Consider the following 13316-nt stretch of genomic DNA (forward strand, 5'->3'; position numbering starts at 1 on the left):
CTGCGGGGCGAAGCCGGGCCCTCCACCGGGGAGCGGCCCCGCGTCGAAGCGGGAGAGCGGACACCACCCCCCTGCCCCTTCAGGCGGCGTTGCGTAACCTCCCTTCGGTGGGCAGGCGCCGGCCCGCAGCAGCCCGGCAGGAAGCGGTGGCTCTTCGCTTTGGCGCTGCCCCTCACGCCGCAGCGGTGGCAGAGCGACCCCTTCACACCTGCTCACCTGTCTCCCGGCCGGCTGGGGGTACCCGGGCCGGCCACTCCCCCCGACAAGCTCGGCGCAGGCGCCCTAGCGGCTACCGCAGGCAGGGGGCGGCAACATGGCGGCGTGAGCGGCGGCGGTTCGGGCTTCACAACAACAGCGGCAATCGTTCGCGTCGCCGCCAGCTCCGCGCGCCGCTCGTCTAAGCCGGGTCACGCCACGCCGCGCTCGGCCGCGCCCGATCTTCCTGCCCACGGCTCGGAGGCGGCTCCGGCCGGGCAGCCTTTAGATAACGGGGCATCAGCGCCCATAATAATCCCTCATTATAACGGTGCGGGGGAGCGGCTCTTGGGACGGTGCCTGAGCCTTGGGCCGGCTCCCTGCGGCCCCGCCGGGTGCGACTGCGGTGGATGCGTGGCTCGGCCCGGCCGGGCGGAGAGGCGGGGGCGGCGGCAGGTGCCGGTAACGGCGGGAAGTAAATGGCGAGCGAGAAGCTGGTGTCGGGGCCGGACCCGCAGCCAGCGGGACTCATCTCCGTCGGGGCCGGCGGTGGAGGAGGCGGAGGCGGTGGCAGCAGCGTCGCGGCGATGGGGGAGCTGAGAGCGTCGGGCTCCGGGTCCGTAGTGCTCCCCGCGGGGATGATTAACCCGTCGGTGCCGATCCGCAATATCCGGATGAAATTCGCCGTTCTCATCGGACTCATCCAGGTCGGGGAGGTCAGCAACCGGGACATCGTGGAGACGGTGCTGAACCTGGTAAGCGGCCGGGCACCCTGCCCCGGTGACGCCCCGGCGGGCAGAGGGCCCCGGCCCCCGGCCCGCGCAACCCACCTCCTCCCGGGGCTGCTTTCCCCCGCCCCTGGGCAGCCCGAAAGGGACCTTCATTTTCCCAGCCCCTGCATCCTTCCTACAAGTACGGCCCTTTTGCAACCGTCTTCCCTTCCCAAACTCCTCTTGTGCCTCTCTCCCCTCGTTAGTACTGAGACCTGCGCTTCTCCTCGTCATGCGTGTGACAGAAGCCCCCTCAGCGCTCCCTAACTCCATGCAGGACCCTACCTGGTATAGGCAAGGCCACTCTTCCCCATCCCAGTGCCTTCTGTCGGCCGCCTCCTGCAGAAGTGGAGTGTGTGCAATTCCCAATGTAAATAAAATAAGGAGTTTAAATAATTCACAGTTTCGGGTGCTGGATGCTGCCCTATAACGTGGTGGATTCCTCACTGGAAGAAGAGTGGTGTGCATGTAGTACCTGTTTTTAATTGAAAAACATTAAAAAAAAAGGCACCTCAAATTGGTATCTTTGTGGCTGAAATGCTGTTAGCTTAGACCTAGTTCAGTATTTTATGTAGAGGAAGGGGGAGGAGGGAGATTTTTTGCAAGGATTTAATATGCTTTAATATTTGTAATAAAGAGTTAGTTGTATTGCAGTATTGAATTGGGTTGCTCACGTCTTAATGATCTCGCATGCTTTCCAAAATGCATTCCTGTCTGCAAAATAGGTACTGGTGTTAATTTTTTTTTTTTTTAAGGTCTGTGCATAGCAAAGTACTGTTGTATGCTGGTAAATAGCTTTGATCAAGGAGAAGATGCTAAAATGTAGCTCCTTAGTCATCTGCTCACTTCACGGAGTGAAAGAGTTACTGCAGGACTGTATGACTTAATGTTTTTGCGCTACCTACACCAGAGCCTGAGGAACCTACAGAAGCCAAAGGAGTGGATCTAAAAATGAATCACTTTCAATTATGTGCAATTTGGTGCTGTTCCTGAATGCAAGATTTGCTGCAGCAAAGCTTTTGAAGCAGTTCAGTCAATGAAGTATCCTCAATTTTTGCATACAAAATAGGATAGAAAAATGACTGCTCAAAACTGAATGGCAATTAATTGAAATTGCCTTTGTTTCAGATGAGTTTAAAGAATATATTTTGTTTCAAACACTTTAAAATGGTATATTCTTCTGTTTGACAGTTATTTGCATTTGACCTAGCACAGACTGAATGGAAAAGCTGCAGCATGCAGGGAAAGACGTGATTTGGTCAGATCGTTTTAATATTTATAATTTATCTGAACACACAGGGTTAAAGCCCCTGTAGTTTTGTGAACATGTCAAAACAATATGGTATATTTCCCACTCCTCTTTACAAGCTGTTTTGACACTTAACTGAAACATGATTTGTAAATATTTTATTATTTTTGTACAAGTGTGGTATAAGTCATCATAACTTTATTGGATTATTACCCATTCCTTTAAAAGTAGCACTCAAAATAGGGGAATGACACACAGTTATTTTATTAACTGGCTTTGTATGGATCATGACAGATACAAAGATGTTTAATCCTTTTCCAGTTTTCTTTCTTCTTTCATTCTTCTTACTGATGTTTAAGCTTATTTTAATTCTGGCTGCTAATGCATCAGAACTGAACTAACATTGACTTGTCTTTGGGATTAAGGTTACAATGTGTTTTTGTATTTGTGTGTAGGACATACAGTGCTTGTTACAGTGCTTCTGTATCAGATCTACCTACTAATTAGTTTCTATTGCTGAAAACTATGCTTATATTTAAAAATAAATGCAAGAGTGTTTAACAGTGCTCTCAGTGTTGAGAGACGTATATGAATTGAAACTGCTTGGGAGCCTGCTGCAGTAGCGATGCATTCTGGATCAGTCATTACTTAACAGATGGACTCTAATACACAATAGTCAGTATTCCCACAGCAGAGAGAGGTTATATTGTGTCTGCTGATCTTCTCAGGTCTCTGAATGTCTCAAACTTATGCTTGTATATTTGAAATGTAATTTACTTGCACAGAAAACAAGTGTAGTGAATATGGCTGATGCAAAGTAAAGCTGATGGCATATCCCTAAACTACAAAACATTATCTTATTCTGTATTAAGAATTTTAACAGCAACTTTAAATAAAATGCAGTTTTGTATTTTAGAAGCATTCTTTGGGGTTTCAGTGGGGGTGGAGAGAACTTCATTTGGGTTTTGTTTTTTGTTTTTTTTTTATCCCATCAGTCTTTATTATTTCTGGATGACTTCTGATGTAAGTGTGATAATGAGTGCAGAGTGCTTAAAGAGCTGATCCCAATTTGATATGGCAGTTGATATGTTAAGTCCCTAAGAGAAATACAACCTATACATTGAGCATCTATAAGTCATTTGCTGATAGCTTTTTAGTATAGGGATTCTGCGTAGCTGAGACTTCTTTTATTATTGGAGAGAATCAGAAGCTAACAATTGAGATAGTTTTTCTTCTTTTAATTAATTTATCTTGGATTACTGCTGTCTTCTATGTAATGCTTAAGCAAGTCTATTCATTCTTCCTGCGTTGGTGTGAAAGCAGCAAATGTTCAAGACAAAACTTTGGTTTGGCTTGCCCTTGTCATGGAGATAGTCACTTGTATTTCCTGTTAAGTTTTTCTCTTAGGGTTTCTCTTGGACAGTTTTTACCTTTGAATACTTCGGGTTTTTTTTTTGGTGACCCCACACTGTAGTCTCTATTACTGCAATTCAAACTTACTTCATGTAGTACCTACTGATACTGACAGACACAGTGATTTATTGTATCTGTGAGGTGATGAAGTGTGTTTTATCCAGTGCTGAAAATCTTTTTCCATGTCTAATACATTGTTGGATTTTCTGCTTTGTGAAATTTTAACAGTTGACTTTCAGCTCAGACAGAATTTTGTTCTTGGGCATGCCCATGCTGTCTATGAGATAAGTTGTTTCTCTTGATGCTTTTCTTTTCTTTAGTGATGCTTTTCATCAAGATTTACCATGTGTTCAAAGTTCTGTTACACTGGTGAATTTGTTTAATGGAGTATCACTTGGTAGAGTTTCTAGTATTGCTTGTGTTATTTTTCGTTTAGTATTACAGTGGTAGACAATGGAGAGAGGTTTCAGCTCTTTATATGTCAATCCCTATCTATGAACTACTTACAGTTATCTTTAAAAAAACAATATTCTAGTGTTAATACTATTCATAGTCAGAAGATGTTAACAGTCTATGAGCTGAAGTCTTTTCTAAAATCATTTTTAGCGTATTGTGTTCTTCTTACATTTCTGGAAGTAAGAGGGGACTCCTAATTGTACGTCATACATTCTTCTGTGGTGGCGCTTGTTTTGGTCCATGGGGTTAATATGAATTCTCAGGTTCAGCATGCTGTCTCTGAGATGTGTGTTCACTGACCCTTGTGTACAGCAAAGCACCAAACTAGAAAAGGCTTTCCCCACAAGCAACATAATCCTCTAATTGCTCTTAGTGATTTTGCTTTGGGGATGTTTTGACATCAGTTCTGTGCTTCTATTAATGAGGAGGCCTTTTCCCTTTGAACAGCTCTATTAGTTTTCTTAGGGTACTCTCAAGGATGTTATTGTTGAGATAGATGTGCTTGCTGGTGGTTATTCTCCCTAGTTCCTTCTTTATACCCCCTTGTATTTCTGTATTAGTCTGATGTTTAAAATAGAGTTCTGCAGTGTGTGTTCCAGCCCATATGATACTATGGTGAAAGTGGGTCAGTCTGTCCACCTGTATTCTACTTGAAGTGTATTTTTACTTCACTTATTTCCTAGTGCAAAATTTCCACACATGGCTTTAATTCGTTTTTGTATAATATATCTTAAATGGCCTTTCCTTTCATTAGTTTTAGTGACATGCCTCCTTAATTCTCTGCTTTTTCAGTATTTAATGGTTTGGAGATTTTTTCCTTCCGTGTATATTTCTGAACTGTCTCTTGTCTGGACAACTTTCATCAAACATGACTACGTGAATTGCATTGTTTCTTAGATTTTATAGAGCTTTCTGTGTTTCAGTTTGAATTTCCTAGAGTTTTTGATTTTGAGTTTTTAGTGCTGATTCTACAGCAATGCAGCATGAGAAAGGTGAATAGGCAGCGACTGATACTTAAAAATTGTGATGGTTGCTAGCACATGCTGCTTGTTTTGCCTGTGTATCTTGAACAGATGATGTGATGCAGCTTTGAACAGATTTCAGTCTGATAGAGGTGTAGCTGACCAGGGTTTTCCTTGTGCAGTCTGGAAGGCTTTTATATATGTTTTGTCAGGCTAGAGAGTGCTTATAAGAAGTAGGTCAAACACCAGGCATAGTTCAAAAAGTCTCTTGCTGTTCTTGTTGACTTCAGCCCACGCTTCTGCCTAGCTCTTCTCATTTTCTTGGCTGTTCCATCCTACTTCAGTGTTAGTCATCCATCACAAGAGGTAAGTCATTTTTTGTGCTCTTTCACTTTGTCTACTTGTAGGAGTGGCATCTGCAGCTTTAGAGCAAATGGGTTGGATTAGCTGGGAGATCCTTCTGCCCTACAGGCTTCTGTAGTAGTGGGCATAAGGAAAAATGTAAAGAGATGCATATGTAATAAAGATTATTTCTTTTGGTGGTACTTTTCTTCAGAGATTGGTTGAGGTTTGTCTTAAGGCAAAGTTGGCTTTTGATATTTGAGTTCTTTGAATCTATTTACAGTTTTGGTTGCTGTAATGTCCTGAGGCACAGTTCTGCTCTTGTGCAGGGAAGAAGAATCACTTTTGTTCATTGGATGCTGTTGTATTCTGAGAAGGCATGGGCCACATGAACTGTAGCCTCCATCAAATGACTTCTGTTTTTCTTGTGGAACTAGCTTTGCAGGCTTGAGAATCATTTTGTTTTCTTGGAGTAAGTCTTCTAATTTTTGTGGTATATTTCTCTTCTGATAGAGGGGGGAATTTCAAGGTGTGGATTGTTTGTTTTTTTTTGTTTGTTTGTTTGTTTTTCTGTGTGTTTGAATTTTGTTTTAGGTAATACTTAACTGGAGGTGACAGTCCTTGTCCAAGTTACTGTCTGTCCTACTGGTCCCTTTTTATCCTGCTTCTGTCATCTCCATATTGAGCTGTGTCTGGATGTTACTGTAGAAACTATCAGAGCTATATGGAGAGAGCTGTATCCAACGTGAGAGCTTGTAATAGAAATCCATGGGCAGCTACTTGAGAGTTTTGTAGCTGTTGTCATTATCTGCTACTTCCATTGACAGCTTATGTTTCGTTTTGGAAAATCTTTGAGTAAGTGAATGTTCACTTAATTTCTTTTAGCATAGCTTATTTCTTTTGGCTTTTTAAATCTAACCTTTGATAGTAGTATTTATGGGTGGGAAATTTTTCACTCCTTGCATCAGTCATGGAGCACTAGTGGTATCTGAGCAGGGGGCTTGGAATCTGCTGCGGTTTTGGTATGATGGATTGATACATTTCTATAGGTGTTAACATTTAATAATCTATCATGGTGAGCATATCACTGAGTATTCCTTTTGTATCTTGTCTTTAGAGGATGCAGCTTATGGATCATAAGGAAAATTAATAACTAGAGGCTTTGTTTTTATTTTTGTCATGCTGAAATATTAAAATTCTGGGACTGATATTAATAAAATACCTCTGATCTTTGGTCTTTCCTCCCACTCCCACCTGTTTTTTATCCCTTTGCATCAAGCAAAGGGTTAGCACCTTTCACTGTCAAGATGCTATTTTTAGAAAATTGTGACCTGATTCCCCATTTAAACTGGGTGTTTACAAGACTAAGCATTTAGCTGTGTACTCAGTTATTTACTAATCTTTTTTTCTCCTCCATATTTTCTCTCATTCTATTCCTTCTTTCCCCTGCCCCCCCCTTAGCTCTCAGATGGGTACTCAAGGAAATGGCTCATTACATTCACAAGGTTTATGTCTGGGAGGATGTAGTGCATCTCCTGTCTTCTATGCTACTGCTTTTCAGTGTCTCCACTTACACTTTTCAAATGTATGAATCACTGTCTATATTACACCCTTAAAAAACCCTAAGCCAGATACACACCTCCCCCCACCCCAACACAAAAACCGACACCCTAAAACCTGCATAATCATCTTTCAGTTCCTACTGAAGCATTGGTTCTCCATTCGTGCTGTACTGAATTGAGTCAAAGTGGAATGAAATCTGTGATTGGATTAGTACCAAAACTGAGACTTCTCTATCCTGATAATTCCTGTGCACAGTGTTAACACAGTTGTGCTAATTTAATAAGCTCTCCAAGTTATTTTAAATCAGTCTCTTTATCTTACCTGTTTATTACTTGGTACTACACTTTTTTGGTTTTGCATCTTAGCCTGTCTTGATAAATCTGCCATTTCAAATCAACTTGTATCGCTCTCCCATTACTACAGCATTTTGTAGTACTTTGCACAGAAGAGTATCATTGTAGCTGCATCATTAGTTGATATCTTGTATGTGCCTGGTGGCCAAAGGGCCAGTGTAGTTGTGTGTGATGGAGTTCTGTTTATTTCTGTTTTATTTATGGTGGAATTTGATACTTAATTACCACTCATATTTTTTGGCAGTAGCCAATTGTGGAGTTCTATTAATTCTTACATAGACAAAACCCTCAAGCTTTCTTTCAGTCTGAACCAAATTTAGAACTTGCTTTTATAATCAGAGGCAGCAGATCTTTTGAAACATCAGTTTTCAATTTGATGATCTACCTCCCACTGTCTTGCAATAGTTTGGCTTGGATGTGATATGAATGATACAGTATTCAATATGTGATACTCAGCATAAAGATAATGAACAATTAAAAGAAGAAGGATTATTTGTAGAGGATAGCATATTGCTTCCTTATTGATAGAAATACCTGTTTCAACTATAAGATTATGATGGATTGCAGCTATTTGAACTAGAGTTTCATAACTTCCAATTCAGCAAGATTGTTAATGACATTCATCTCTAAGAGAAAGATTATCTGTGACTTCAAGTAGAGCAGCACTTCAACTTCTGGTCAGTTACTGACTCTCAGCTAAAATCTGCATTCTGGTAATTTTTGTGGTTTGGAGTTTGTTCTACTTTTGAAGTACATGTAAACTAATAATGTTCAGTAAGTAAGTAAGTAGTTCCGGTGTAACTGAAATTTATACCAGTAACGTTGATTCAGTTATGTCAATGCAACCCTATGATTTGACTGCCCTTCTTTAATTTAAAATTGGGTTGCATCAGTGAAATTGTTGCAACGTAACAATTCTCTGAAAGCCGGTGTGAATGTGAGTACTGTGTATGCTATTCAACAGCTTACAAATGCTTGTCTTACATATTTGGACAATTATGTTTCTTTCACTGCCCTTTTGTTTACAGTTGGAAGCCGTTAACTGTTCAGAATAGGTATTGGGGTTTGGGGTTAGCTGAAAGTAAGAGCAGGATACAAGTGAAATTGTTACTCATATTATGGTTTTTGGAACCTGATGCTTTTGTAGTACTGAAAAAGTGTAGAAAGAAGGCTGGAAATAATTATCTGAGTAGAGCCTTCTAAACCAACTCCAATACCAGCAATATGGCATTGTAATCAGTTTTACATGATCTTACTTTTTTGTTTTTTTTTTTTTTTTTGCTTTAAAGTCTTCATATTTTGTGTCAAATACCCAATTACATAAAATTTTCTAACATTTAGTGCCTTTTGATTGCCTGCTTTAAAACCCATTAAATAGGGTGGATTTTTTTTCAGGTTTTGCTCTTTTGTTTTGTAAAAAGAAAACATTTTAAGTGTTTATAAATACAAATATGAACTTGGAAATAATGTGTCCTTTGATTCACAAAGGAGATTGTACAAACCTGTTGAAACAAAGACTCTTTCCAACTACAGAGTTACAGAAAACAGCTTTCATTAAAATAGACTAGTAACCATAAAATACACATTCAAGCTGGTAATGAATGAACTGAAGTGAAGCCCTGTCTTGGCTTGCTCATGCCTGGCTGATCAGTTTGTTCTTGCTCTACAGCAACACTTTGTATAGCTCACTGTATCCCAAAAATATTTATTGATTTAATTGAGCTACAAAACTTCCTGTGTTGAAGAACCTTCAATTAAAAAGAAAACTAGAAAAAAAAAAAGATTACTCTGAATTCAGGGAAGCATTCTTGCTTAAATTGAATTTGTTTTATAGCTAGCAGAATGGTAAAGCTGTCTGCCCCTTCCAATAGTACATGCACATGAGAACAGCTATAGAGTTTTGTCAGTTCCAGTTGCGTAGCATCTGTATGATGTAAGTCTGAACTAGTATATCTGGGGATGTTGTGCAGGGAGAAGGAGCTTCCCAGTGGTCTGGAGAATGGACTTCGGGATTTGGCATCTTTGCAGAAAGGCATTAGCTGTAGATTTTTAATTGCAGGAATTGGAATTTTGAGAGAACAGGACAAGGGCTGTTGCCTCAAATGAGAAGAAATAGCCAATTTTGTTGGAAGAAAGAGCTTCATCCCTCTTCAAATTGTAGGCCTCTGAAAGCTGCGTTGTGGCTATGCTAAGCTATGGAAGGAGGAAGGAGGTAAAGAACCTTATGAAGTGATATGTTATTCTTTCATGACTGGTGACTTTCTGTTTTCTTTGAGATAGAGAGCAAGCCATCTCTGTAAACTTAGTGTTTACACGTCCAGTAGAATTGTTTGCTTCAACATGTTCCTCCATAAGCAAGAAGTTTGCTGACATAAAGCTGTCAAAATTGGTGTCTATTTCCTTCTGTTACTCCAGTGAAATACATTATCTGTTTTGGTAAATGGCAAGGTGTGTGGTATTTTTGAGTCAGATCTGTGACCAACTTGGCTGTTAATATTCTTACGTTGAATGGGTGAAACTTACGGGAACATTTGTATAAGACTGCATTGGACTGAATAAGGTCTTCCAAACAAGATGCTCAGGAGGTGGGAGCTACTTCATTATTCTAACTTTTTTTTTCCCCTGAAGATTTGTGGGGCCTTTGCCCCACGTTTTAGTTTCTGGAGATTCAGAAATCTTCTTTGCTTTTCTTTCTGTCTTTTCGTTTATACCTCCAGATGACCTGAAGAACTCTTCTGGGTTTTGTATGTTTTTTTTAATGCAGCTTTTAGGTGAGTTGAAATGGAAATATTGTGTTCTCCATTGCACGATTGCATCTTTTGCTATCTTAAGAGTGCGTTATGTGAATTCAGAAAGAAACTTCAGCATAATGTCCTGGGCTTGGCAACACGTATTTTTTATTTATTCTGCCCCCCCCCCAAAAAAAAAAAAACCACAAACAGAAAAACCACAGCATGTTAATGATCACGCCTCTCCATTCTTCTCTTTGGCACTAACACTACAATATCCTCCTGAAAATTCACTGTCAGAACGCTTTGAAATGTCTGTGATTCTGCTGGTTTACGAAAGAACTGTAGAACAACAGTTGAGGATGAAAGGGGCCTCTGGAAGTCTCTAGTAAAAAATCCATACTCAAAGTAGGTCAACTAGAGCAAGTTGCTCAGGGTCTTGTCTGGCTGGGTTTTGGATATTTCAAAGGATGGAGACTCCCATATCAAATTTTTAGTTAGGTGCAAGTGGAGTTTCTTGGGCCTGCTGCTACTCACCCTTGTTGCTGAGTGCCACTAAGAAAAGCCTAGTTCCCTTGTCTCTGCTTCCTGCCCACCCTACCCCTGCAAATATACATACACATTTATGAGATCTCTTCAAACCTCTTCTTAGGGCTCTCCTCAGCCTGCCGTTATATATCAGATGTTCCAATACCTTAATCATTCACACATTTAGATCTTTATTCTCCTTGTGCAGATAATAGTGCTTCCTTTCAAAAAAGTTGGAGTCTGGGAAGCCTTTTAATTATAGCAGCCCTTTTCCTCATCTGACAGTGTGGGTTGCAATATCTACCATAAATAATTCAGTCAATATTACTATGCCTAACCCAGCAAAGGACAATTTGCACCACATGCAGCTAAGAAAACAGACCTCTGTGAGCCACAGCAGTGAGTGTTTGCTTTTCATCTGTTGTACCTTCTTGTTAGTAGATAGCCTTGGATGAAATGCACAAATCTGAAGAGTGTGTATCAGTTCTTCAGATCACAGTTTGTGACTGTAGATAAGCTTTATTTCTTGGACTTTGGAAATATTAAACGTAGCTACATTTGATATTCAGCTGAAAAAGTATGAAGTCAAATTAATGAAACTGTGTGGCTGTTAATGTATATTAAATACTAAGTTCTTCAACGAATTAACATGAATTGAAATTGAGTTAGAAGAGCTGTTAGCATAGTTTTCAAAGTTACAGATGCTTTATATCAGAAGGAGAAAAAACCCCAAGCCACATAATATTCAGTGTAGAGCCAAAGCTGTTGTTCTGCATTGAGTTCATTGTAAAGAATAGATTCATGACTTTATATGTTGTCTTATATTTACAGATTAAATGTTCTATACAACTTTATGTGCTTATAACTTTGTAACTTAAACTGTAATATACTGAGCAAAGATGATTCTGTAACAATACTGTTAGAGTTCACGTTTCATGCAAAGAAAATCATTAATGCAAGGTAACTTACACAATAACAAATGTGACTGGAACAATGTGTAGGCTTAGTCACTGAGAGGGAGTTAATCTTTAGCAGTTAATATAGTGCAGTATTTGACATTTTAAAGGCAGTCCTCCATTGAAGTTAATACAGTCTTTAAAATGGATTGTTCTTCAATGAAGAAGTTGACAGTTACAGATATTTCCTAAAATCCAGAAGCAGGTAATTTCCAGTTCTCACAGTCATGATAATTTCCCTTATTACTATTATAAACAGTTTTACAACAAGGGAAAAACTAACTAAAAAAACCCAACAAACTACCCCCCCAAAAAAAAACAACCAAACAAAAAAACTGCTCAAACTTTTGGGCTTCTGAAAGCAAATGATTGTAAAATGTGTTTTAAGAACATTTTGTGTAACTATGGGCAACAATTAAAATGAGAATGGGAAAGGGCAATGCAGAAGTTTCAGCTGAAAGATGCTAAGCCATATGAGCGAGTACCTTTTGGACTTGTTAAAGCTGATACTTCTGCAGGGAGTCTGTTCTTGAAAGTATAAGCACTAAAAAAAAATAAATAATAAATTACTTGCTGAAGTGAAATTTAACTATTAAGAAATGATATCACTGAAAGCTTTACATTTAGAAAAACTCTAGCAGTGTGAGTGGAAAATAGAGTACCGCAGGTTCTTTTCTCTCAGTGATGCAATGTCTGCCTGGCTTTACAGAGACCTTGAAATGACTGTTTATATGATGTTTTATTAATTTTTGAGGTGTCTGAGGGAATTACCACCAGAGTCTAAGCCCACATGTGGGCTTCAAAATGCTTTAAGTGTTTAATTTTTTAAGTAAGAAATCCTTCTTTAAAACTAAATTTAAAGCAGTTAAGAGGTTTCAGAGTGTAAATAGAAAGTGCCTCCTCCACCCCCCCCCCTTTTTTTTTTTTTTTTAATACTCTAGATTTAAGCTCTTGGGTGGTTTGTCACAGCTTTGGTTTGTGGTTCTAGCCTATTCTCTGAAATTAGAATAGCTGCAGTACTTGTAAATGAGGTCTTCTGCAGTGGCTTTGATTTTTGTATTTGCTTTTCAGCTTACTTTAAGTCAGTCGAGCTCTGTGTTACCCAAAATTTACTTCACCCTGAAAAGACAGCAGCACATATAATGTATTTTTTTTTGTTTTGGCTGAGATCAATCCTAAATATGCCTTGTACCAAAACATGATATTATCCAGATGTTCAGAAAAAGCCGTAAGAAGCTTGAAGCATTGATACAATCTGAATCCGTTCTGGAGGTCAGAGAAATCTTAGGAGCACCTTGTTTAAATTATTATTTTAAAATTCCCCTCTCATATGCTCTTTGTGGAGTTACAGTAGATTTATACGGCTTCTTCAGAAAGGAAGGTGTTTAAGCAACATGAACTAAAACTCATGGCAGCCTGCTAACATAGGGATTCAGTTTTCTGAGCTGTGTATGCGATCCTGTTATGTCTTTTTAGTCTACCATCTCTTAAAGTGTTGTTTTCCCCAGCCCCTTACAGGTACGAGGGCATCTGAGGGTGTGGGGCATTTTTGAGGATGAGGGTTGGGCTTTTTGTCTTTCCGGTACATCTGAATTGGCTATGTGTGTTTTTGCTGCGTTAGTCTTTTGAAAAATCTTGGGTTTAAAAATTAACGTATGTATGCATTTTGCAGGGTGTGAGCTGTTGAATAGACTACATACTTAATAGTACAAGCAGGGCATGGTGGCTGCAGCTGACAGTGCAGCCAACATCAATTTTGATTAAAAATTCTGCTAAGAAATCCTGAAGATTTTCTGGGAG

At 39.8% G+C, this 13316-nt stretch overlaps 1 protein-coding gene across 7 annotated transcripts in view; it reads left to right on the forward strand.

Moving 5' to 3' along the window:
- Positions 1-489: 489 nt before the first annotated feature.
- NBEA (neurobeachin) overlaps positions 490-13316 on the forward strand; it is a 506572-nt gene continuing 493745 nt past the window's right edge. For 4 of the 7 annotated variants that reach the window (XM_057410432.1, XM_057410434.1, XM_057410436.1 and 1 more), the window contains exon 1: positions 491-950. In XM_057410432.1, the coding sequence (XP_057266415.1) occupies positions 675-950 (276 nt within the window). In that variant the 5' untranslated portion in view covers positions 491-674. Of the gene's footprint in view, positions 951-13316 lie in introns of all 7 variants that reach the window. The other 3 variants (XM_057410438.1, XM_057410433.1, XM_057410439.1) reach the window with 1 other exon arrangement.

This window comes from Pezoporus wallicus, unplaced genomic scaffold (genome assembly GCF_028554395.1).
Source record: "Pezoporus wallicus isolate ANWC-B61680 ecotype Strahan unplaced genomic scaffold, APGP_CSIRO_Pwel_v1 contig_1876, whole genome shotgun sequence".
Lineage (NCBI taxonomy): Eukaryota > Metazoa > Chordata > Aves > Psittaciformes > Psittacidae > Pezoporus > Pezoporus wallicus.